The following is a 27,928-nucleotide window of genomic DNA, read 5'->3' as shown; positions in this document are numbered from 1 at the left end:
TTTCTGTCAGACACAAGTTTATCTTGAAGAATACAGAGAACTCAAAAAATATATGCAATGCAATGCACAATGAAACTGTCTGGAGGCACTGATGTTCACTGGGGTTTTGACCACAAGTCTTCATTACATAAGCAAAGTATCTGTTTACATTGAATGGACACATTGTAAGCACTAATAGGATATAATCGACATTTGTCACACTAGTAAATATTGTATTCTAATACCTTATTAAACACCTGAGAATACATTATGCCTTTGTTTGCCTTGAAGTTAAGTTTGCTTTAAGAAAAAGTTCCGCACCAACTGGAATAACTTGTTTAAATCATGAGAATGTGTGAACAAGCCAACGGCATCCACGGATATTGATCCTGATGAATCAGGAAGCTATTTGCTCTGAGACCTACTCAACGAGACTGCAATATATACTGATGATTCAAAGTAGTTAGGTAGGCACAACACAAAAAAAAATCTTATTTTTGCAGAAAATAATGTAGCTCACAGAAAATCACTATTCTTGCTCTTCAACTTCTTTCAATTATTAATGTTACATATGGGAGAGTTAAGTTATTATTCTAACACATTGAAATCTTTAGTGCTAAAATTAACTAGCAGCTTGCAATTTCTTTCTATGACATAATTAAAATTGGCCACAAAGATATATATGCTGCAACTCTCAATTTGCATCACTTAATTTAAATAATCTTTTGAAGCAAAATATTCCTACATAAGCTTAGTTATACTGAATTATATAGGACAATGGAATTGGACAATGAAAAGGCCTAAACATTTTCAAATACTTTCAAATGTAAACTGTATTGTACTATCTTTTTTTTATTTGTTGGTTCTTTGCGCTGCTTATCAAAGGGCGTATGAGATGGGAATCCAAAAAAATGGAAAGTGACAGATTAAAAACTAAAATTAAACAATGACAGTTTAACATAACAGCAAAGCCGCTTTGTTTATATATGCGTTTTATAAAGGTTTGGGATTGCACTTGAAAGCAGATGGGGAAGGAATGTAGAAAAATGGTGAGTGGATGGGGCAGGGGGGTGAGCAGCATAAGATGGGAAAACATAAAAGTGGGAATGGGACAAAAAAGAAATACTGGACACTAATTTGATGAATAGGAAATCCGAGTGAAGGTGTAAGCATTCATTGTGGTGAATTAAATAGAAGTAGCAAAAATTTGTATTGAAATTGTGATTCTACTAGTACAATTATAGGATTGTTAGACAACCCAACAGTTAAAAGACACAAAGTATTATTATTTCACTTCAGAATATACTTCAAATTGCAAATCTTATCAGGTATGGTTGGAATTTATACAGTTAACAAATAGTTTTTTCCAATGGAGCCAATAAACTGCAGATGCTCGAGTCTCAGACAAAACACATAGTGCTGGAGGAACGCAGCAGGCCAGAAAGCATCTGTGGAGGGAATGGACAATGTTTTGGATCGGGATCCTTCACTGAATGTTCTTTTCAGCCAGCAATACGGCATCAAATAAGAACAGTGCTGCCCTTGTCATTTTGCCCCCCAAATGCTCTATAAGTGGTATGTGGTTCAAATCTGTTTTTAAAATATATACATGCAATTATCTCAAGCAGGTGGTTATCATTTTAAAAGGTCATTTCTCTAGCAAGTTCTAAGCATTATTCCATAAAAATTGAACATGGCTTAATATACATTTCATCAAATTCCCTGATTTCTTTCATTAGCTATTATTGATAATAGGCCATTTGATAGGCACAAATTCCAATGTGGCAACCATCAACTGGATTTGTTCTTTATGGCTCATGAAACTCAGCCCTCTCATATGGTCCTTCAGTGCAGAATTTAGAACATAGATAATGGAACCATCAAATTGCTACTCCCTCAGCATTATTTTGTGTTGCGAAATCACTCAGTTGAGGACAATAGCCAAAAAGGCACATATATTTATAAATAAACATAAAGGTTTAAAACAACATGACAATAACACAATTATAGTCAGGATGAAAGTATTCCTACTCAAATGTAAAGTTTCAATTCTTACAAAGAACATTTGTGCAATGGGCAAGCACAGGAGACATTGTGTAGCTCTTGTGTGTGTAATACTTTCTTGCCTAACTCAAACTTTAAAATATTAGGTTGAGAACTTCATAATTTCAATACATATAAAACATTGTTAAGTTAAAAATATATTCATATGTATTTGCCCACATGCAATTATTTCAATGATCCACTCCTCATTTTCGTGGTTATTTCTCTTCGAATATCATTATGATTCTTCAAGTTCTGGATCTCATAAGGCAGGCTCATATCCCATACAAACAGCTGTGATTGTTCTTCTGAAATATGTAATTACAAATAATTAAAACATCAAGAAACAGTGCATCATTTATTGCCAATGTTCTATCTACCCACTATTAGAAGTGTTATATTGTTGTGAAGTAAGAAACATTAATGGAAAAGAAGCTCCCATCAACTGCAATTGGACAATTATTAAGTAGCTGACTTTTATGATGTTCATGAAAATGAAATATTGACAGAATTGTTCTTTTGTAGCCTATTTATTAAAATTACAGCTTGCATGTTATCTTAAGGCTATGCATATGACAAGGCTAAAGTGGTGTGGCTGCTGAAATTGAGGAGTGTATTCAATGATTCCTCCTGATTGATGGAGACAAAAGCTTTGGTGAGGTCAGAAATGGCCATGTGTTGTAGCCAGTGCTGGTCACTCCATTTTTCTTGGAGTTGCACATTGTGAATGATCTATACCATGATTTGGCGACTAGGTCTTTGGCCACCATAGAGGACCGACATTGACACCTCAGTAATTATCCCAGTTAAACTTGTCTATCTTGAAAATGTTCATTATTTCAGCATCGGAAGCCTTCTGAAACATCCTCCTTTTGCTAGATATAGATAGCAAATCTATAGTTTTGTGATTGAAACTCTTTGTCGTAAACAAGGCTGAATGTGTCCCAATACATTTTCTCTATCTTTCTTATTGCAATGTTGCAGATCATCACCATTAAACCTTCTGCAGGAATGAAACTCATCTTTAAAAATAATAGGAAATTAGTGTGTATTAGTGTCTGCATTGCAGAGCCAAGGTTTACCCACATTTCAGTAATTGCGTTACATTTATGCATTCTCAAAGGCTGAACTCAATCCATTCATTTAACACGTTCATTGATCACATGGGCAACACAGATGTCTCATAGCGCCGCCCGGATTCGATCCTGACTATGGGTGCTGTTTGTGAGGAGTTTGTACGTTCACTCTGTGACTGCATGGGTTTTCTCTGGGTGCTCCAGTTTCCTCCCACATCCCAAAGATGTGCAGGTTTGCAGGTTAATTGGCTTCTGTAATTTACTCCTACTGTGTAGGATGCAAAAGTGGGATAACATGGAACTTGTATGAATGTGTGGCACAAACAGGCAGCGGTAGAGTTGCTGCTTGACAGCTTAAGTTAATTGGCTTCTGTAAATTTTCCCTGTGTGTAGGATAGTGTTAGTGTAAGGGGTGATCACTGATTGGCACAGACAGTGGGCCGAGGAGCCTGATTCTGCACAGTACCTCTTTCCAATGCCAAAGATCCCGTTTCCATGTTGTATCTCTAAACTACACTAAAAAGAGGGCAAGCCTTAAACTTAACAACTGCAAGATAAGGATCCACTAACAACCTGCCATACCACACCACCCTCTAATAATTAAAATGATGGCAAGATTCTGGAGATGGTGAACCACTTCCCATTTCTCAGCAGCCACTGCCAGAGGGAGGGAGACTAAGGTGATATTCACCAAGGCCTTCTATGTGCCAGAACAGTCTTCAGTCAATTTGAAGATCAAAATCTTAGACGCGGCACTACGAAGGGAGCAGACCACCTAACAAACTATCCAGCTGCTCACTCTGTCAGCTATCATCCGGCCCTTCTGCCTAACTCACAACACCAGAGTCGAACTAAGTCATCCTTGGTCCTGATTGTCTAAAAATAAGTAATACTGACTTGGATATTAGGTGTGAACTCTCCTGCTCTTTTTAACCACAAAAACATGACACGTCTCATCCAAATGGAGCAACTCTGATAGAAAAGAACAATTTGACACAGCTTACACCTTTGTGCTCAAGTCTTGGGAATGAAATTTCATTCCACACCTTTTCTGATTCAGACGAATGAATGGTGCTGCTTGAGCCCAGTTCTGTTCACTTCAATTATTACAACAAAGTATCAGAAAATGCACAATACCTTTCTGCCATTTGTCGTCTTCGAAATAATCTTTATTAACATTTCCTAGAATCAGCAAGACAGTGCAATGGCATTCCTTTTCTAAAGCAAAAAATTGGAGAAATACATTTTTAAAAATTCTATAAAATGACCAAACTCCTTAATGAAGACAATGCATAACTATTGAAGATTAAGTATGCTTTTGTGTATTAAAAATGTTTATTTGAAAAAATTCACACCATTTTCTATTTCAAATTCATAAATCCAAATGTCATTATCATAGAATCACAGGATAATAAAGCCATTCTGCATAGAAACGGGCCGTCGGCCCACCAAGCCCACACTGATAATTAAGCACCCAAATGCACAACATCAATCCTCTCTTGCCTCATATTGTGGACACCGTCTTGATCCCAAAAACCTAGTACAAGTACTGGGTAACTGCAGTAGCTTTAATATGTGCTATTGGAGCTGCAATTGGAGTTGCTGGCTGTTCAAGGATTCAGGTGTACTCATTCTAAGTACAGTGCCTCAAATGAAAGTGTACTGATACTTTATGGCACTTTCACACTCCAAGTTGGGAGTAAGTCTTTTGTGCACCTGTTATCTTCTTTGGAAGCAGTGGCTTTTTCTCAGGCTTCACTTTGGAATTAAAGTTCCTGTAGGTAACCTACATCCTGTAAGTAATGTAGGTAATCTACATTATCTTTTGAATCTATGGTTGGCATCGATAGTACCATCAAAAGTTGAACAGATATTCCACTGTATCATCGCCATTACAAAGATGTATGAAAAACACACATACACCTGTATGATTATGTCCTGCCAACAGTGGAAGTACGGTAGTAGCGCAATTTATGATAAATCTTCCTGTCAGAAATCCATGCCTATTCCTTGATATTCACTTAATGTATCACATTACAAAATGGAATATTGCTTCAAGATTCTAAAGGCACAAATACTATGTGGCAATGTAAATGTACAGTTACAAGATTCATAGTCATATGACATACAAACAAGGCCCTTTGGCCCAACTTGCCCATGCTGATCAAGATGCAACATTTAGACTGGTCCCAACGCGTTTGGCCCATATCCCTCTCAACTTTCCCTATCCATGTACCTATCCAAATGTCTTTTAATTTTTTGTGATGTTGCAGTACCAAATATTCTGCCACACCCCCATTAATGTCTCACCCACCATCAATCAGTTGCAAATAGGAAACATTAAGAAAACAAACATCATGAACATTTTGAGGATGGATCCATGGATGCACATATTGCAAAATAATGGTCTAGAAAATTAAATGTTTCGATGCAAAAATCTGGATACATCTTTGCAACGATATCAGCTGCTATCAGAATAAATTCCACTAAGAACCCAACACAACCTCGTTATTAAATATTATATACTTAAACCTCAGAAATAAAGATTTCTTAAACTCAAAATCTCACCAATTTGTATTGTCACCATGCTTCTAATGGAGTGGCAAAATGTATCCAATACACAAATGGGTTGATGAGTGGAAAGGTCAAATAATATGATGTCACCCCCTCCTGTTCCAATCCAAAGGGTAGTTCCCTTTTGAAGATGCAATGCTTTCACTCTTGCAGAATAGGTGTCATTTCTAAAGAAATTATTGTTATTATAAATATTTTTGCACTCTTCAAATATTTATAAATTTGACAATTCAAGAAAGCTTCACTTAGGCATGAAAATAAATCAGAATTATATTAATTCGAATACCATTGAACTATCTATTTTAGCAACATAACACTGAAAATCAATTTAACCTAATGGAAAGGGACAGAAGGGCAATGTACATGTCAAATCACACCAGTCATACAATTCCATGAGGCAATTCCGTTGCGTGTCACACTTGCATCACTGATATGATTTCCTCCCTGGAGATGCACATGAAAAAAAAAGTTCAGCCTTCAAAATTTCTTTTGGAGCACTGCAGGGGAACTTATAGACTACATCTGGGGTTGGCAACCTACGGCTTCCCACTTCGAGGTTATTTGTCCCCTATTGCATTACATATAATCTGGTAATATCCCCAAATTAAGTGCAACCCCAATCCTTACTCCTCAAACCACGAGTGGCACAGTGGTTTAGTAGAGCTGTTGCCCATTGTGCCGGAGACCAGGTTTCAAGACTGAGCTCAGGTTCTGAATGTGCAGAATATACAGGTTTTCTCTTTGACTGTTTGGGTTTAAACTGGGTCCTTTCACATCCTAAACATGTGTGGATTGTTGAGTTAATTGGCCACTCAAAATTACCTCATGTGCAGCTAAGTAGATGACCTGATAAGTCAGTAACCAACTGCTCAGAAGTATGATTTAAAACAGTTAAGCAGGTTAGATATCCATATTCACACAAAATCTATAAAAATCTATTTCTATTCCCTGACTACCATGTGTATTGTGATACAAGATCACAAAAGAATATTTCAGAGTCGACGGTTGATTAAATACTTACTTAAGAACAGATGCGCAGTCAATTATCAGACTTATTTTATCTACATTTTTGTCCCACAGTTCGACAACATGGCTGCCCTTCTTTACCAGATAAATATAATTATCAATCACCATTGTGATAATATTTCCATTATTACATTTCTGTTGTCTTCTGTAAAAAAATAAATGGAAACAACAATTAATTATCTTCAATTTTTAATTTGCAAATTACACTAAAGTGGGAGGTATCATAAATAGTGAAAATGTTTATCAAAAATTACAGCAGGATCTTGATCAGTTGGGGAAGTGGCTGAGGAATGGTTAACTGCAGATAAGTGTGAGTTGTTGCATTTTGGGAAGTCAAACCAGAGCAGGAGGAGAGCAGGCGTATAGTTCCTTGAAAGTGGCATCACAAGTAGTTTGGGTGATTAAGAAGGTTTTTGACACATTGGCCTTCATTTGTGAGAGTATTGAGTATAGAGGTTGGGATCTTATGTTAGGTGTACCACATGTTGGTGAGCCCACAATTAGAATAATGTGTTCAGTTTTGATCACCCTGCTATAGGAAAGATGTTGTTAAGCTGGAAATAGTGCAGGGAAGTTTTACAAGAATGTTGTCAGGACTTGAGGGCCTGAGTTATAGGGATAGGTTGGACGGGCTTTATTCAAGATGCACACATGATAAAATATTAAAACAATTAAATCTCATTGTAAGTGGTGGCAGGTTTTTATGGGATACTAGGCCACGTGGGACCCGTTGAGTCTTGTCCCCTCAACGCACGGTTGCAGGGGGGGGCCTGCGGCATTACACACAAACCACCCCCATACATTAACCACCCCACTTGATATTATATTAATATTATTCATTCGCTCCTTTTACCCCATCCCACACCCTATCCACTAACTGCGCAGGCATGGCTAGAGAGAGAGGGGGCAGAGATAGAGAGGGCAGAGAGGGAGAGGGGGAGGGAGGGGCCAGGGGGAGAGAGGAGGGGGAAGTGGAGGGGCTTGGAAAAAGAGGAGGGGGAGAGGAGATGGAGGAGAGGAGAAGGGGGGAGAGGAGAAGTGGGGGAGAGGAGAAGGGGGGGAGAGGAGGAAGGGGGAGAGGAGGAAGGGGGAGAGGAGAAAGGGGGAGAGGAGGAAGGGGGTAGAGGAGGAGTGCGGGAGAGGAGGAGGGGGGAGAGGAGGAGGGGGGAGAGAAGGAGGGGTGGCGAGGAGGTGGGGGTGGAGAGGAGGGGAGCGTTGGGTTCCGTCCCCTCAACGCGCGGTTGCGGTGGGGGGGGGGGGAGCGGCCTGCGGTGTCACACACACTCTAAGCACCTCCACACTAACCACCCCCCTTGATATTGGAGAGCGGGGAAGGAGGAAGGGGAGGGAGGAGAGGGGGGGGCGGAGCAGGGGGGGGGGAGCGGGCATCAACCAGAGGGCTGCGAGTTCAGCGGAGAGGGGTGACATCATTCGCAGCGTGCGGAACACAGCGCTAGGCGTGCGCAGCAGACCCATTGTGACATCATCAGCGAGACCATCTCGTTTATTTTCAAAGTTTTATCGAATTAGTGAACATTTTCATAAATAACTCAAGAAATAAAGCACAAATTTTTCAGATAAGCCGATTTTCAGACTCCAGGGGGTAAATCTCTGCCGGAATATGTAATAATTTTATTACATTACTGCGCTGTTTTATCGAGAAGATGTGACAACACACAAACAAATAAATACACAAATACACCTACACACACATCCAAGATCAGAGTTTTATAGTTATAAGTAGAGCCAGGATTTATACATTAATGTCATGTGCCTTTTCATGCCTTTTTTGATGATTTCACCGGGATAATGTCTTTTTAACGATCGAGTGCCAAAATCAGCCTTTTTTTGCCGTTTTGCTAAAAGGTTGTGCTATTTTCTCTTGTTGTACCGTGATTACAATGATGTTTTCTATGTCAACACGTTAATATTAATGTTATTATTAATGTGGTAGCATAGTATAACTTACAAGAAAACTTTCACATGCTGGAGAAACACAGCGGGTGAGACAGCATATATGGAGAGAAGGAATAGGCGATATTTACGGGTCAAGATCCTTCTTCAGATTGTGGAGGGGGCTTGAAAAAGAGGTTTTTAAGAGAAATACACAGAGGAACATAAACCAACCGAGTCATCATTACAGAAAAATTATGTTGACAGCAACTTCAACATTGTGCAGAAAATTAGAGATTAAGTTGCATGCAACAGAAATATGGATCTCAATAGACAAGAAAATCGATGCAGTGGGGAGATAAGTTGCTAATGTGGTCATCGGTATGCTGAAGGCAGGTCAACCATCAAAGGAGTATTTGTTGACATTGGAAGTATTGGAGAAGTCAAACAGCTCAACTGTTGCTCAGTTGTTTACATCTTCACTTGCTGTACTTTGGCCAGAAGGTATAAAACACGAGAATATTTTTCTGTTGATGACTTAAAGTTTTATTCCCCAAAATGTTGCATTAGCTTAGCTCAAGGACTTCATGGAATTGCCAAGCACAGACGTAGCTTGTTTCCAAATGTCAATCGCCTAGTTTCCAATGTCAAGAAAATCCTCAGTACTGTCACGTGTGCAGTTGTTCAAGGAAATGGCACCCGTGAATCCGCTACCTCCTCAGTCCGTTTTGACTAGGTGGGGTATATGGCTCTCTGCTGTATTCTGCTGCAAATTTGCACTATGCTGCAAATTTTGAAAAGATAAAAGAACAGTTTTGAAGAAGAAGAATCTGCTGCAGTCAGGATCGTCAGTGAAATCATGCAGAAAATGTCCCTCCACGGCGATCTTGTTTTTATTGCTTCCAATTTTGCAAAGTTCCCACAAGCTATCACTTCCCTTGAGAAACGTGGTGAAACATTAAAGAATAACTTGCAGGTTTTCAACAAAGTAATTGACGATTTTCATAAAATTCCTGGCGATGTAGGTAAAGGCATACAAGGAAAATGTAAGAGAGGGATTTTAGCTAACAAAGATCTTGAAGAAATACAAAATATAGCTAAAGTTCTCAAAGGTAGTTGTAAGACACAAGATATCAACATGAATATAGAGTATGTAGCTTGTTTCGAGTATGCACCAGTAACCTCAGCTGGGGTAGAAAGACGTTCAAGAAGGAACTGCAGTAGGAACTGGGGTAGAAAGACGTTTTTCACAACTGAAGCATATTCTGTCTGACAGACGGCATAGTTTAACACCAGATAATTTGAAAAAAAAATGCTGGTTATTATGTGCAATCAGGCAACTTTGGTCATTTAATGTAGTATACCTTTATATTATTATTTTTAACCATATTTTGGTGGTGGAAATAAATGCCTTTTTATGCCTTTTATGCATTTTTCGTGCCTTTTTTGTAATTCTATTATGCCTTTTTAGTGCCTAAACATCCTGGCTCTAGTTATAAGGATAAGGATGGGAAGGAAACGCCATTAAACCCATTGACATACTTTCAAAATGTACAAAAATGTTAAGGAAAAAGATCAACTGATCATATTTAAAGTTTATGCGACAAAATAAAATAATTTAACTTTGAAGAGAGAATCTCATAACTCACAGTGGCCTAGTTTTTGTCTCCATCATCTTCTGAACTGTAAAATCACAGTTGAGTGATACGACTTTTGTTCCACAGCCTGCCCAGTAGGTCACCTGTCCTAAAATGGATGAAATGCTCAAACATACTAAAGGAGTACTGATGTCGCCAATTTCCACAACCTTCACTGGTGCACCATCTTGATACTGTTGGATCAGAATAAACCACAAACCGTTACTATGTAAAATAATGCATGGTAATTGGTTAGAATTATGGTTTTTAATGAGATTTCAAAAAACTCTGATAGCATGCTTGATATAAAAGCGCCAATAAAAATAATCAATTTTAACAGTTCCGGAAATTTTTTAAAGAATGTCACTTAAAACAACGTAAAATTCTTATTATAAAATTCGTTCAAATTGGGGTTTCCTTTGAAATTAGAACGTTTAAAGCATAACAGGGGACAGGGGAAAGCAAGCAATGAATGAAGGCCCTTTCATGTTTGGGGCGGAGCATTCAGTGTCACAAGAGAATGCTCAGAAATGGATGGGACTGCGGGTGGATGTTGAAGGTTTGGGAGAAGTCACCGCTCTAGCCAGGGAAGTCATGGTTAAAATGGAGATTGGCAATGGTAGTCCCTCAGTTATCCATGTTCTATAACCAAATAACTGAATGTATCCTACAAATAATTTTATATCAGAGTAATATAAGAAAGTTTATATAGGACAGTTTACTTTTGAGATACGATGGTTAAATATAAGGGGAAGGCCATGTGGGAACCAGTTATGATCCCACTGCCCACCCAGGTTGTCAAATGTTAGGCAATATCAGATTCCGGGCGGGCGGCCACAAAGAAATGTCAGAGATAGCAAGGGAGCTGCTGGAGCAAGAGGTGATTAAGTAACGCTACTTCTGGTTATAACAGCCCTATCTGGCCTGTGAAAAATTCAGATGGGAGCTGAAAAATGATGGTCTATTACTGCCAGCAGAATGAACATGTTCCCCCCTCTGTAGCCCCAATGTTGTCACTATCGTGGATAAATCCTAAGGAGAGAGACTCCTTGATATGCTGAGGTCGACTTGGCCAATGCCTTCTTCTTGATTCCATTGACTAAGGAGTCCCAAGATGAGTCTTTCATTTGGGATGGACATCAGTATACCTTCCAACGACTCCCACAGGGATATTTGAATGGGCCCACCATTTGCCACAGAGTAGTTGGCAGGGATTGATACAATGCCCTCTCACCCCAGTCATTCAACTATTCCCCTACATCGCTGATGTGCTATTGCTGGAACTGACCGTGGAGTCTGTGGCGACTGCCCTGGTCACCTTAACAGTACATATGAAAGATAATGGGTGGGCCATTAATCCGCAGAAAGTGCAAGGTTCGAGTAAGGATGTCACGTTCCTGGATATCCACTGGCACACAGGCCAAGGCATAATTCCCAAAAATGTGAAATGGAAGATCTTGGAGACATGCATCCCCACGAACAATAATAATAATAATAATAATTTTATTTATAGAGCACTTTAAAAACAATCATAGTTGCAACAAAGTGCTGTACATCACTAATCATTGACAAAAAAGTTAATACACACCAATAATAACAATTAAAAGATGGAGTAAATAAAGATATTCAAAATAAAGAAATATTAAAAACACTAAAAACAGGAGCAAAGTCTCATGCATGGTCAAAAGCCAGGGAGTATAAATGTGTTTTAACACTGGCTTTGAAGATGGACAGTGAGGGAAACTCAGAGGTTTGTGGGGCTTTTGGGCTATTGGCACTGCCTCAATTTGCATTTGGCAGTCATTCCAAGGCTGCAGTATGCAGTAACCCAGAGAAAGATAGTTTGAATGGGTGCTGGTACAACAATGTTCCTTTGAGGCTGCCAAGGGCGCACTGGAGCAGGCCTCGTCTTTATTTCCCGTCAATCGTGGCACAACAGGTCATGCCATCGTCCTAGCCCTACACTCATCCCTAGAACACCTGGATAAGAGAAATACCTACATCAGACTCTTATTCATAGACAACAGCTCTGCCTTTAATACCATTATACCATCCAAGCTTATCTCTGAACTCCCAGGACTTGATTACAATCACGTCATTTACAGTGTATAATGGAATAAAAGGAATAAAGTATGGTGCAAGGTAAAGCCAGTAAAGTCCGATGAAGGATAGTCCAAGGGTCACCAAGGAGGTAGATAGTAGTTCAAGAATGCTCTCTAGTTGTGGTAGGATGATTCAGATGCCTGATAACAGCTGGGAAGAAACTGTCCCTGAATCTGGAGATGTGCGTTTTCACACTTCTACACCTTTTGCCTGATGGGAGGGGGGAGAAGAGGGAGTGGCCAGGGTTTGACTCATCCTTGATTATGCTGTTGTACTTGCCAAGGTAGCGTGAGGTATAAATGGAGTCACTAGAAGGGAGGTTGGTTTGTGATGGTCTGGGCTGCTTCCACAATTTGCTGCAATTTCTTGCGGTTTTGGACAGCACTGTTCTCAAATCAAGCTGTGATGCATCCTGATAAAATGTTTTCTATGGTGCGTCCGTAGAAGTTGGTGAAAGTTATAGGGGACATGCCAAACTTCCTATACCTTCTAAGGAAATAGAAGCATTGTGCTTTCTTCGTCGTTGCTTCAATATGGGTGGTTCAGGAGAAGAAGTTATTGATATTAACTCCGAGGAATTTGAAGTTTTCAACTACCTCGACTTCGGCACCGTCAATGCAAACTGGGGTATGTGTACCGCTTTGCTTCCTGAAGTCAATCACTATCTCCTTTGTCTTGCTGATATTGAGAGAAAGGTTGTTGTCTCGACACCAGGACATGAGATTCTCGATCTCCTTCTTGTACTCCATCTCATCATTATTTGATATCCGGCCCACAATGGTGGTGTCGTCTGCAAATTTGAACATTTAATTAGCTTTGTACATGGCTGCACAGTCGTGGGTGTACAAGGACTAAAAAAAGAGGCTGAGAACACATCCTTGCTGGAGTCGTGTTGAGGATTATCGTAGAGGATGATTTGTCCCCTACCTTCACTGATTGGGATCTGTTGGTCAGGATGTCGAGGATCCAGTTGCAGAGATGAGTGCTGACATGAAGTCCTGTGAGTTTGATGATGAGCTTGGATGGTATAATTGTATTTAAGGCAGAGTTGTAGTCTATTGAATAGTTTTCACAAGAGAGTTAGATTTAGCTCTTTGGGCTAAAGGAATCAGGGGATATGGGGGAAAAGCAGAATATTGATTGCAGGGGTACTGATTTTAGATGATCAGCCATGATTATATTATCCAGGGGGTCTCGGGATAAGTGTAGGGCTAGGGCGATGGCATTGTCCGTGGACCTGCTGTGGTAGTAGGTGAACTGCAGTGGGTCAAGGCCGCTGGGTAGACTGGATTTATTGCCTTCCATGACTAGCCCAGGCCCATGATAACCTTAACAACTGACTATTGCCCAGCAGTTCCCCTCTCCAGAGGATGATAGGGGCTTCTGGGGATGAGAAAAATGACAGATTGTAACTGGGAAAGGAAGAATCAGGGGATGACAACCTGAAGGTGGGCAAAGTTAGAGTTAGTCACCCCAATGCACCAAGAGGAATATGGGAAGTAATAGCGAAGTGAGCGGGTGATACCTGCTGGGTATTGGAACATGGACACCCCTCGCTCTCATGCTTAAACTACCACAGATTGAGGAAAAGGAAGTGATGTGTTGATAAGATATAATGCACTGGTTTTCTCTGCAGGTGACCAAAGGGTATCACCACGTAGGGAGTAAGACCAATTCCACACCTCAGCTGGATGGCACTGACCACCACTAACACACAATATCTTTGTGACCAATCACAACAACACACTATTTCCATGCACGATGGAGAATCCATGTGTTGCCACAGGCCTTATCAGGGAAGGAGGAATTGGACATTGATGAGCCAGGAAGGCAGATGAGCTTGGTTTGTTAGGGACCGTGCATTAAAGATCATGCACTTGGAGAGGGAGGGAGTGGCATATGATATGTGGAGATGCCCTGTGCAGATCCAAATGTGATCCTGGTCAACAAAGAATGAAAAAATTACAAGTCAACATCTTTTTGTATTTGTTTTATGCTTATGCTAAAGAGTTCAATGTTTCTAGTTGTTGGATCTCTCCCCACACACCAATCCACTCCAAAAGGCAGAATCCTCTTTGAGGTCCAGTCCCTTTAACGTAACTGAGACACCTGAGTGGTACATCACCCAAAATGGCTCCAGCTCTAATCAGAAAAGCTGCCCACTTACTGACGAGAGGCAAATAGAATTCTGCATGCTCCCCTTGACTGCTTTCCAGGGATGATATCAGCCAAAATACACCCATAGCCTGTCCCCTTGCATTTTGACCCATACCAATGTGTCAGGGGTGCACCCATGGGTGGCATCAGCTTGGTTAGGTATTTGACAGGTGGTCATAATGTAGGCTGCACTAACTGTTCACAAAGTTTAAAAAATGGTGGAGAGGGTTCCGGGGGCTTCTTTGTTATCACAGCCCTGAACCGTACCAGTGGGAGCTCATTCAACGATACCTGGCTGCCTAGAGCCACCCCTTGGGTCTCCACTGCCCTCACTTTCTACAATGCCATCTATTTTATTTGCGTCCACAGAGCATATCCTTGGCTGCTGACCAACTGGACAGGGTAATGTTACCTGGGTTTTGTGCTAGCCTACATATACCTCAGTAATGCCCTGCCTGTAATAAGTGGGGGATGGGCTAAAAGGGCTATTTTAGAAACTGAACTACTCTTTGCCATATTGTTTCCTCCTTATGGAATGACTAAATCAGCCAAAGTGACCCAAAAAATGGCAGCCGTGAGGGAAAGGATAGCCAATGAAACAACTGATGGATTAGTGAAGGTTGCTATTAATGATGAGATGGTTGCTGTTAGAATGGTGGTTTTGCAGAGCCAAGCCGCCCTAGAATGGAATGTTGGCTTTTAGTGAAAATCAAAAGAAATTTACATGCTGGAGTTATCACTGATAACTAGTTTGTCAGGGATAAATTGTCACACTACTAAATTGGTGTCTCGTGGTAATAGCATTTGTTGCAAGACAGATTAAATAGTGGCATAGTTAAAAATACATGACTACAACCAAATTAAGGCAAAGAGAGCAAAAAGTGCATTTCATATAAATGCTTAGAAAGAATACTGGGGTGGGGTGGCATTTAAAACTAATCGAGAAAATTAAAAGACACAGCATTCATGGGTTCAAGTCATGAACAGATTTCAAGCATTTACCATCAGCTTTAACTATATTCAATAGAAAGATGAACTTACCTTTACCGTTGTATCCTTAAAAATAACAAGCTTCCCATCTGCTGTTCCCACCAAAAGCAAGTTGTCTTCTTTGCTAGGTACAATGCAATAACATTTTACAAATAATGACTGATGTCTCATTTTAATCTCTGGATGAACAATGAAACATTTTTAAATGAAGTCACTGTCATAATGAAAAAGGCTTGGCAGCCAATGTGCATAAATCAAGCCCCCATTATCAGCATGTAATCATGAATTTGTTTTAATGATATTTGGAATATAAATTATGACCAGGACACTTTGTATAACTGAACAGCTCTTCTGTAACGTAGTGCCAACTGATCTTTTACAGCAGTCCGAGACAACAGACAGGGTTTCATTCTAAAGTCTCATCTGAAAGATACCATATTAGAAATTATAGTACTTCCTTAAATAATGCACATGGACTGTACCAGCCTTGACATTTGTGCTCAAATGTCTGGAACGTGATTGGAAACAGAGCCTTTGAATCTAGTTCTGGCAGCTGAGCTTTAGACCATACATAGAATTTTTTTTTTTAACTGTTGCTTTAATAATTCCAAAACTGAAATAACCTTTTAAGTAGCAAGTTTTAATATGTAATTTACTAGGCAAAGGCATCATATGTCAAGTTCAAGTTCACATTTATTGCCACGTACCATTTAAGGTACAGTGGAATTTGATTTACCATGCAGCCACACAATCAAAAAGAGTACAATACACAATATAATATAACATGAACATCCACCACAGTGGAATCAACATTCTTCACTGTGGTGGAAGGCAATAACATTCAGTCAATCTTCCTCCTTTGTTCATCCGTGGTTGGGGCCATGAATCCTCCGCAGTCGCCGCTACGAACGGCCCGATGTACAAGCCCCCTCGGGATGCTCGAAACTGGAAAGTCCTCGCTGCGCCCGCTGCTGAAGCTCTGGGCCCGACTATGGGAGAGGCCACACCAGTCCAAGTTGTTAGGCTGCGAGGGAGGGCGAAAATGCGACTGGGAGAAAAGTCGCATTCCACCGAGGTAAGTGCCTAAAAAACAGTTTCCCTCTATTCCCCCTAAAAAGTCGAAAGGACGAACAGCTGTTGGCGAGGCTGCCGGCTCGCGGCGTCACCCGATGGTCCCAAGTCAAATGTGTATTGTGGGACAAACATCACATGCCATAAGATTTCACAAAGGATGTTTAATTTAATTACAGTAAACCAAATGTGGCAAATATCTAAAGAAGACTTTCTGTATTTCCTGCAGCATTCCTTATTTTTAAATCACTCACACCTGGTTGTGATTTTGTAATTTCAGTTGGTTTTCCCATTTATATTTTCTCAGTTTATTTCCGTGTGGGGGTTCTTTGTCACTGAGGTGAGGATGATCATGTTATGATATCTGCTATATTGGCAGGCAGCAAATGACAAAGAGGCTGCTATATGGTAGGAGCCAAATTCTGAGAGGGAAGTTACTACCCTGCAAACCTGTGACCAGAATGCCCAATCTCTGTGTGCTGCTACTGTTAATTTCAATACAGATCCAGGACACTGTAAGGAGTTCCTTATGTAGCAGTCATACAAACCCATTTTTATCTCACCGTTGGCCATTTTTGTATTGTTTGCATACCGAATATGGTGTTACAAATGCTTGCGTTTTTTGTTTTATAGTTTGCCAAAGACATTGATTTAACGAGCCATTTTCTATCAATTATAATGCAAGTTATTTGGTACAATGATATGGGACTGCCCTTTTGTACAAGTGTATACATTTGAATATAATTACCTATTGCATGATTTTATAGCCTCAAACCATAATTTCTCAGATTTCTCATAACATTTTAATTGCAACTAAAATCAATGGATTATGTTCCGATCCAGCTGCAATCTCCTTCAGATAGGCTGTCCTTCACTCACTCTCATGGAAATGTCAGTGAATTAAATCAAAACAAATATGCAGCATCAATCCATCGCTATCTTGTTATTATCATTGCAATATAAATTAATGGAAAACTTGATCAAAAGAAATCAGCAGCTTTTGAAAAAGTCCAGCTTCAAGACTCTAGATTTTTCCAGACGCTGCATTTACATGGAGAAATGAACAACTGTAATTAATCAAATCACATATGTTGATAAGTTAGAACTATCAGTGTAATACGGTAATTTAAATCATACCAACCTTTTCATGGAATGATTGGTGAAGAACAAACATGTAATAGAATCAGACATTTTCCGAAGTTGATGAGTTGATTGTACATTCTCCGCGCTAACTACCCACAAACGTCCGGACTGTGTGCCAGCAACAACCCAGTTAACTTGTTCACCAATCACAGATATGAATGCCAGGCACAAAATGCAGTTATCATTAATATCCTGGAAAAAAAAATTTTTTTAATCAGATGGTGAAATGAGAAAACAAATTGTAAAGGGCACAATTTTATACATTGTTAAATTAAGTAAAAAATTCTATTCACACAATTTACAGTAAAAGAAAATAATTTACATTAACACCCTTCTTACCCCAATGGCAAATCAACATAAAATTTAAGTCTCAACACCATGAGTAATGTCAGTACATGGTGACATTTATTTGTGTTTGATTCTTAACACTTTTTTATTTAGTGTAGTGCAGAGATGCAGCATGAAAACAGGCCCATTGGCCCACCGAGTCTACGCCGACCTTCAATCACCCGTCAACACAACTTCTATGTTATCCCACTGCCTACACGTTAGTGCAATTTTATAGAGGCCAACTAACTGACAAACCCACACTTATTTGGGATGTGGGAACAAATCAGAGCACCCAGAAGAAACCCACATTAGGGCCGCTTTCTGATTAACTGATAAATGTATTAATTTTGAAAAAGTGATAAATCACTAATTAATGACTTTGCCCCTGATTAAAATGATTAACCATATAACCATATAACAATTACAGCACGGAAACAGGCCATCTCGGCCCTACAAGTCCGTGCCGAACAACTTTTTTCCCTTAGTCCCACCTGCCTGCACGCATACCATAACCCTCCATTCCCTTCTCATCCATATGCCTATCCAATTTATTTTTAAATGATACCAACGAACCTGCCGCCACCACTTCCACTGGAAGCTCATTCCACACCGCTACCACTCTCTGAGTAAAGAAGTTCCCCCTCATGTTACCCCTAAACTTCTGTCCCTTAATTCTGAAGTCATGTCCTCTTGTTTGAATCTTCCCTATTCTCAAAGGGAAAGCTTGATCACATCAACTCTGTCTATCCCTCTCATCATTTTAAAGACCTCTATCAAGTCCCCCCTTAACCTTCTGCGCTCCAGAGAATAAAGACCTAACTTATTCAACCTATCTCTGTAACTTAGTTGTTGAAACCCAGGCAACATTCTAGTAAATCTCCATTGTACTCTCTCTATTTTGTTGACATCCTTCCTATAATTGGGTGACCAAAATTGTACACCATACTCCAGATTTGGTCTCACCAATGCCTTGTACAATTTTAACATTACATCCCAGCTTCTATACCTAATGCTCTGATTTATAAAGGCTAGCATACCAAAAGCTTTCTTTACCAACCTATCTATATGAGATTCCACCTTCAAGGAACTATGCACGGTTATTCCCAGATCCCTCTGTTCAACTGTATTCTTCAATTCCCTACCATTTATCATGTACGTCCTATTTTGATTTGTCCTGCCAAGGTGTAACACCTCACATTTATCAGCATTAAACTCCATCTGCCATCTTTCAGCCCATTTTTCCAAATGGCCTAAATCACTCTGTAGACTTCGGAAATCCTCTTCATTATCCACAACACCCCCTATCTTGGTATCATCTGCATACTTACTAATCCAATTTACCACCCCTTCATCCAGATCATTGATGTACATGACAAACAACAAAGGACCCAACACAGATCACTGAGGCACCCCACTAGTCACCTGCCTCCAACCCGACAAACAGCCATCCACCATTACCCTCTGGCTTCTCCCATTCAGCCACTGCTGAATCCATCTTGCTATTCCTGCATTTACACCCAACAGTTTAACCTTCTTAACCAACCTTCCATGAGGAACCTTGTCAAAGGCCTTACTAAAGTCCATATAGACAACATCCACTGCTTTACCCTCGTCAATTTCCCTAGTAACCTCTTCAAAAAATTCAAGAATTAACTTTCAAAAATCATTTTTTTTTGTGATTTTCAAATCAAAACATTATTTCTTGGTAAATTTACCATTATTTCACAAACGTAAGCCTACATGAGACTTTCATCAGATAAGATCTCAGAAAACAAAGTATCAATGGTCTTATCACTCAATCATGTGTGCAATTTCAAGACAGAGGTCAGCAGCACTAAAACATCTTTCAGATTCAACTGAGCTAGGAGAAATTGCCATGAGTGGTCTGTATACTTCGGCGTTTCGATGTGCTTTCCAGAACAGCTATTTCTCACTTCAATATCTTCAAAATGCCTTGCAGGTTTGCATATGACTCCATTGGCTTTGGGTTCTTGACATTCTTTCCGGAGAGAATGGCATCGAGCTCTTCTGATTTACTTTGCATCACGATGGGCTCAGTTTGATCATTATCTTCTTCACCATTGTCATGAAGTAATTCATCATTTTTATTTGAGAGCAGCCACACGTAAACATCTCGCGCAATTTTGGCATGATCATTTGTTGGTGGGAATGCAAGTCGGGAGTTCTAGGCAGTCATAATCCATTGGATCATCCAAGTACCTGAGGAGTCCTGAAATGCCTGAGCTTCTTCTGTACTCAATCGTGGCGCGAACAGCTTCATACAGTTTTCTGACAATATTGCCATGTTGCTGCTCCAGATTGATCAGTGTGAAATCAAATATTTTGTCAGCTTTGACTAAGTTGCAATTATGTCATCTAAGGGCTAGGACACTCATTTCAATCAAATCCAAACTTTCAGCTAACTCGGGTGCCAGCTTCAATTCAATTTCAGATGTGAAAAGATGGTTGGATGAAAGCTCACCAAGACATCTTTCAGTTTCAAAAACTGCCTCAGCATAGCCAGCATTGAATTCCAATGTGTTTTGCAGTCAAGGATCAATTTCCTTTTTCACGTTGGACTAGATTTTGCAATAAATAATTTCTCATGGGAGATTTGCATAAAAGCTTTGGATTTTTCAGATCAATTCAGCAATGTTGTCTGCAAGTTGAACATCAGCATCCACAGATTAATTTTCAACTCATTCGCTGATATAGCCATCATCACCTTTGTCCTCATCATTGGACTCCTCAACCATCTCTTCTTCATAGATGTAGTCCTCCTCATTCCCATCTTCATCAGCATCAGCATATATGTTATGCGGCCACTTGATCAACACATCAACCACATCCCAGTGAATGCCATGCGAATAACTGGAAAAAGCCTGATTTTTGACCAAGCTTCTTCTTGCCCCTGGCTCAATCAGTGGTCATCCAGACTACAGGTTTCTTCAAATCAATGTCAAAAGTTTCAAGTTTATCAATGATCAGTTTTAGACCTTTTTCAGCAGACATTTAACCATTGATTGTATCATCCAAAGGTCAAAGAGATTGTCAGTGTGATGTAAATTGAGCCACATGTAACTTCGATTTCTCTCTGAGGTCCACGTCTAAAGTCCCAGATTCCAGTATTTCCATCAGTTCCTATTTCATTTCTTCCCGGATTCTTGTTCCAAACTTCATGACCATATCACAAATTTACTTACTCGTTCTTGGGATTTTCAGACCTTGTGCTTTCTAGCCATTTTTGATGTCAACATTTTTGGCCAAAGTTGCAAATGGAATTCTGTCCAAAGCTGTCAAGTGTGCAAGAACAATCTCAAGTGTTTCTGTTTAAAATGCTTGAAATGCGAATGAATTGTACCCTGATTTGTGCAGGATGGAATGCCAACTAACTTGTTCGAAGACACTGGGTCAAATTTGAACACATGTTTATGTTCCAGATAATATTTAAATGACAACGGGGATGGCTGATATTTGAAAGTTGTTTCACAATACTTGCACTTCAATAAATTTCTATCATTTTAGTTCACAAGAAAGTTGCTCCAAACGTCCGACTTCTTGCCTTGAAAATCAATCAGTTATTCAACATTTTGCTGTTCAAAATTTTCCAAACGCATTTAACTGATTATTTTTACATTTTTGCTTAGTTTTATGGATAAACTGGCTGAAACCCAATGTCAGAACCTGGAAAGGGAGAAAGCAAGATAGCTTTCAGTGGCATAAAGGTTGGAGATTTATTCTGAAGAATAAATAGAATATCTCTGAAGAGTGAGATGTAATAGGTTAAAGAGACAGTTAAAACATATTATGCTTCTTTGTTTGCGTGATCCATTGCTAACAGCAGAACTGAGAGACATGCCCAGCAGGCCCTTAGGGGAGACACAGTAGCGCATCGTGGGGTTGCTGCCTTACAGCGACAGTTATCCAGGTTCAATACTGACCATGGGTGCTGTCTGCATGGAATTTGTACTTCTCCCTGTGACTGCATGGATTATCTCGGGATGCTCTGGTTTCCTCCCATATTTCAAAGACGTGCAGGTTTGTGGGTTAATTGGCTTCTGTATATCGTCCCTAGTGTGTAGGACAGAACTAGCGTATGGGTGATCTTTGACGGCAGAGACTCAGTGAGCAGAAGGGCCCATTTTCAAGATGTTTCGCTAAATTAAGGCCAGTTGGAAAGGGAAAAACTCAGCCAAAATTACAGATGGCTATCTGGATGAAGTGGCCTGAAAAGTCAGAATTCAATATCAAATCTAGAAGGCTGCAACATGCCCAAATGGAAGAGGTGCCTTTCCTCAAAGCTTGCAGTGGACCCAGTGTAACAGTGCACTAGATGACAGACAGATATATCAGAATCGGATGAGAATGTTGAGAGGCAGACAACCTATTTGGTGTTCCTGTCTAATACCAAATTGGCTTGCCCAAATTTAGAAATTTAACTTGTGGACCAGCCCTATCTTTATCCAGAACTAATTTAAAGGTTATCGAACTGTGGTCTCTGGTGCCAAAAGGCCTGCCCTCTAACACTTCAGTCTCTTGCCTTGGTCAGTTCCTTAAGCAGTAGGTCAAGCTTGGCCCTCTCACTTTTAGGGCCCTAGACATATTGCCTGTGGAAGCTTTCCTGAACACACTTGACAAATTCCATCCCATCTAAGACCTTAGCCATCCCGGTCCATATTGGGAAAATCAAATCCAGAGTCCCATTTGGGGCTAAAGAATCTGTCTGTCCTCCTAACTATTGAGTCTCTTATCACCATAACCATGTATGATTTCACCCTACCCTGTTGTGCCTCAGAGCCCGGCCTGTTGCGACTAACTTGACTGCTGCTGCTGATCTCCACAGAATGGTTTGAGAGGCATGGCCGTGGGGGATTACTGCACTCTTTGACTGCTCACTTTACCATACATCCACTTTCTGCCTACGCCTTAGGTGTGATCACCTCACTATCATGCTGATCAATGGCACTCAGTCAGTCATAAGTATCAGCTGGGTGCACTACCCACAGTGGCACTTGGGGATGTGGTTTCCCAGGTCTCCCACATCCTGTAGTAGCAGCATACCACAGCCTTAACTCTCATCCTTGCAGCACTAAGACTAATGAGGAATCAAGAGTGTTTTATTGTCATATGTCCAGAAATGGAAAAAGGAGCAAAAAAAAAGACCTTGCTTTATCTTACCTTCTGGCTCTGCTCAGCCTCCTAGCCACAGCCTCTCGAGCCAAAGCTTCAATAATTACTCGTGAAGTCAGTACTTCACTTAGAACACAGGTTCATCCAATAGGCCACTCCGCTAGTGCTTGTTTTCCTTATATACACTATTAGGGGCAGTCACTCCCTAGAGGCTTTTTAAAACTCCCGTGCTGCTCCTCCTTGCAGCTGCTCATTCGCTTCTGCAACTTCGCAGACTAGGATCCACTCCTCCCACACCAGTCTTCTAACCTTGCATTTGGATGACTGTTTATTAATTGAAGTGAAGAATAAAATAAATTGAATTTCCCAAAACTGTCTCTCAACTTTCTTCTCCCCCATCCCCACCAATCTGGTTATTGACATTTTTGTTGTTATAATCAGTGAACATTTGTAGTGCATTTTGTACATATGTCGTTAAAAATATTCAGACCGATTTTCAAGGCCAATTGACACCATTTACACACTTGTTTTGATATAACAAGGAACACATTGGTAGAAACATTAAGCATTTTCAGAAACAATATTCGGAGATGGAAACGTGTGTGAAACATGTGATTTTCACTATTACACATACCATAACAGTCTGGCCTTCAGTATCCAGCTCCAGAGAGGAAAGTTGTGCTTTATCTCTTTTTCCACTACCAATCCAGACGTTAGGCTTTTTGCAAATTGGGTTTGTGGCTACCATGCACTCTGCTGTAAGATTACTGGGTACGGCCATTATTCTCTTCAAACACAACAGTTGCACAGAGTTCAGTCCCTCATATACCTGGAGAACAAAATGGGCAAGAACACAAAGCACCATTTAATATTTTTGGCTCTATTTCCACGAACAGCCTCAAAATTATTTTTTGCATATTATTTCCCCACCATCATACATTTCCATCAGGTTTTTTTTCAGAGCTATTATAAAGTCATAGTCATACAGCATGGAAACAGGCCCTTTGGCTCTTCAGCCCATGTCAACCAAAATGTCCTATCTATGCTAATCCCATTTGCCTGCACCTGTCCCATTTTTCTCTAAAGCTTTCCTATCCATGTACCTGCCCAAATGTTTTATTAAATGTTGATATTGTACCTGCCTTAACTACTTCCACTGGCAGCATGTTCCAGATACCCTTTGTATGAAAACATTGTCCCTCAGGTTCCTATTAAATCTTTCCTCCCTCACCTTAAAACTGTACCTGTTCTTGATTACCCTACCCTTGGGAAAATAATTGTGCATTCACCCTATATATGCATGAGGATTAGAATCCCCTCATGATAATATCACCCTTCAGCCTCCCACGCTGCAAAAAATAAAGTCCTAGCATGCCCAACCTCTCCCAATATCTCTGGTCTTCTAAGTTTTGGGCAGCACAGTGGCGCATTGGTAGATTTGTGGCCTTACAGCGCCAGAGACACAGGTTCGGTCCTGACTTTCGGTGCTGTCTGTATGGAGTTTGCACATTCTCCCTGTGACTGCATGAGTTTTCTCTGGGTGCTCCGGTTTCTCCCACATTCCAAAGATGTACTGGTTTATAAGTTAATTAGCTTCTTTAAATTGGCCCTAGAGTATAACATAGAACTAATGTATGGGGTGATTGTTAGTTAGCACAGACTCAGTGGGCAGAAGGGCCTGTTTGCACATTGTATCTGTAAAATAAACTAAGTCCTGGCAATAATATCCTTATAAATCTTGTCTGCACATTGTCCACCTTATGGTATCTATCCCATAGCAGAGTTACCAAAACTGAACATAAATTTCCAAGTGTTTAAGAAAGAACTGCAGATGCTGGAAAAATCGAAGGTAGACAAAAATACTGGAGAAATTCAGCGGGTGAGGCAGCATCTATGGAACGAAGGAATAGGTGACGTTTTGGGTCGAGACCCTTCTTCAGACATTTCCAAGTGTAGCCTCACCAGCGTCTTGTTCAACTATAATATAACGTCCCAACGATACTCAATGTGAAATGAGCCTTCTCCACTAGCCTATCTTGATGCAATGCCACTTTCAGAGAACTATGTACTTGTACTACTAGATCCCTCTGCTCCACAGCACTTCCAGGGTCCTATTATTCACTTTGAAGGTCTTGCCTGGATTGACTTCCCAAAATGCAACTCGCACATTTATCTCAATTAAACTCAATTAAATTTGCGATTCCTTGGACAACATATCAAGCTGGTCAGGGTCTTGCTGTAATTCTTGATAACCATCTTCATCATCTATGATGCCACCTATTTTAGTATCATTTGCAGACATGCCTTGTACATACTCATTCAAACCGCTGATATAGATGACTAACAGTAATAGGCCCAGCACTGATCCCCAAGGTATATCACTAGTTATAGGCCTCCAGTATGAAAAACAACCTTCCATCACCACCCTCTGCTTCCTGCCATTAAGCGAGCTGCAGATTTCATGCAAATATTACATTTATCAGTTATATGTAACGGTGATATATAATATCAGCATTGTTAAATAGTAGCAGTACTTTTCAAGCACAAAACAAAGTAACAGATGATATTAAGATTGTGGTTGATAATAGAAGCAGAAGCTTATTGATCTTGTTGGTCTTCTTCATCAGCGAACGATGGAAAGGCTACCGTAAGTAACAAAGGTATATCAGAGACCAACAATAAATTCCAGATATTATGAAGTTCATTGTATGTAAATTTTCAAAGCAGTTGCCATAGATATAAATGCAATGAACTGCAGTCCATGTTAATTTATCCATACCAGAAAAATGTTATCCGACTTCCACTTGCTGATCATTACTATCATACATTGTTATCTAGTCTTTTTTAGTGCTTAGTTTTCAACCTTACCTGAGAAGATGTAGGTCTGTCCTCAGCATTTTGCTTCAGACAATGTTCAATTAAGTTCTGTATACCAGGTCATGGTGAACAGTTTAATTATTTGACTGGATCTAAAAAGAGATTTGAATGCTGATTAAGAACCATCATTTAATAGTACATGTCAACATGCTCATATAATTGATGACTTAAAATTCACAGCTATGACAATCCATATAGCTGGATTCTACATTACTAGCTGTAGTAGCCATTTAGCTTAACTCGGTGTGTTATAAACTATAACCAGTTACCTTTAAATTTTATCTGCCTGTAATTATGTGGGTGGGATTTATTATGTAGTCGGAGGCATGTTTGCAGCTGGGATTCTTTAGTAGTTTAGTTGTAGCCTATGAAATGTGACTGAATTCACTTTGCCTTCTATCGTGAACACTTGTGTGTGGCACTGGACTTCATTGTCCTGTATCTGGCCTGACTACCTGCGATATCACCCATCCGCATTTACTAGTAGTTTTTAGTTTTGAAGAAGCATGGGGGAGGTCACAGCTTTCGATCATGCACGAGTTTGACCATGCATGGAGTTTGACCATGCATGAATTTGACCATGCATGGAGTTTGACCATGCACGGGTTTGACTACGAGTGAGATCAAAATGTACTTAAACAAGAAGAAGTTTGGATGAATATCTCACTGTTTTTAATATGACAATAAATAAACTATTAATTAAGAGACTGTTTTGAAGATATATATTTCGACGGCATTGAATGTCTCGTGGAGAGTTCGCATGCACAACAAATCTATCTCCTTACCCCTGTCTTCAATCATAGTGGCTAGAGGAAAAAATTCCTTGAACGATATAATAATCTGCCACTACACTAGCAAACACCATAAACCCAAACAAATCCACTAAAATAAATCATTAATTTAAATTAGTCTGATGAGACCCACAATTCCAAACAGAGAAAACTTGTAAAAAAAAATCCTCATTCTTAATATTTTAATATATGAAAAATATACAATTGAAGACCACAATTCACATGAACTAACTGAATATTCTCACATCGGGTGGAAACATAAATTCAATCACATTGCTCACAATAGAGCAGTTGCGAACATGCTAATGCGTTTTAATAGATGCATACAAAGCTATCAAAGTGCCATTGTAAACTAAAAGTAACGGAATTATTAAAAAAATTCTACATCATAAATAAAGATTTGGTATCGATGGATGGACAACCAAGTGACAACCAAGTCTCAAAATTCTTTTTTTTTCAACTCCCGATGCTGATCTTAGCACTGTTTTAATTTTATATTTGAATCTATTTGAAAAGTTTTTGAATGTCCCTTCCTAACAGGTAATTAAAATTGTTCAAAAACATATATACAGCATCCAAGCACTCAAAGCTTCCAGGGTGTTGCAGTTGTGCTCAATGACAATTTGCTGTTCATAGCCACTCTGCCTTGCAGGTGTTACTTGGCTGTGAAGAGTCATCCTCTGTATCCAGAGAAAGTAAATGCGGATGGGTGATATCACAGATAGTCAGGCCAGATACAGGACAGTGAAGTCCAGTGCCACACAATAGTGTTCACGATAGAAGGCAAAGTGAATTCAGTCACATTTCATAGGCTACAACTAAAGTGTAGATCTGACAACGTTTCCAGTTTTAGGTTGCGGTGGTATGAAGACAAAATGAATCAATATTTTTGATAGAAATTTCACTCATCTTTTATTCGTTCATTTGTTTGAAATAAATACCTGGCAATCTCCCCTGAACTGCCATCTCATCAAAGTCGTTCGGAAACTTCATTCCATCAGAGATTCTTTTACCATTCGTAATTATGTCATATAAAAGTAATCCAAAGGAATATATATCCGCTTGGTGATTGTAGATGACATTTCCTTTTGCAACTTCTGGTGCTCGA

General features: G+C 39.8%; 1 protein-coding gene across 1 annotated transcript; it reads right to left on the bottom strand.

The window, feature by feature from the left end:
* On the bottom strand, positions 1 to 27,928 carry LOC116984912 (leucine-rich repeat serine/threonine-protein kinase 2-like). Its single transcript, XM_033039302.1, has 8 exons — positions 27,762 to 27,928; positions 26,021 to 26,121; positions 15,530 to 15,602; positions 10,241 to 10,422; positions 6,694 to 6,843; positions 5,667 to 5,839; positions 4,236 to 4,316; positions 1 to 2,330 (listed from the first exon to the last, which is right to left on the bottom strand). Exons 2-8 carry the CDS (start codon positions 26,047 to 26,049, stop codon positions 2,209 to 2,211), a joined length of 810 nt encoding a protein of 269 aa, XP_032895193.1. The 5' UTR covers positions 26,050 to 26,121; positions 27,762 to 27,928; the 3' UTR covers positions 1 to 2,208.

This window comes from Amblyraja radiata, chromosome 21 (assembly GCF_010909765.2).
Source record: "Amblyraja radiata isolate CabotCenter1 chromosome 21, sAmbRad1.1.pri, whole genome shotgun sequence".
In the NCBI taxonomy this organism is placed as follows: Eukaryota; Metazoa; Chordata; class Chondrichthyes; order Rajiformes; family Rajidae; genus Amblyraja; species Amblyraja radiata.
The sequence above is the reverse complement of the archived record's forward strand: the minus strand, read 5'-3'. Positions and strand labels throughout refer to the sequence as shown.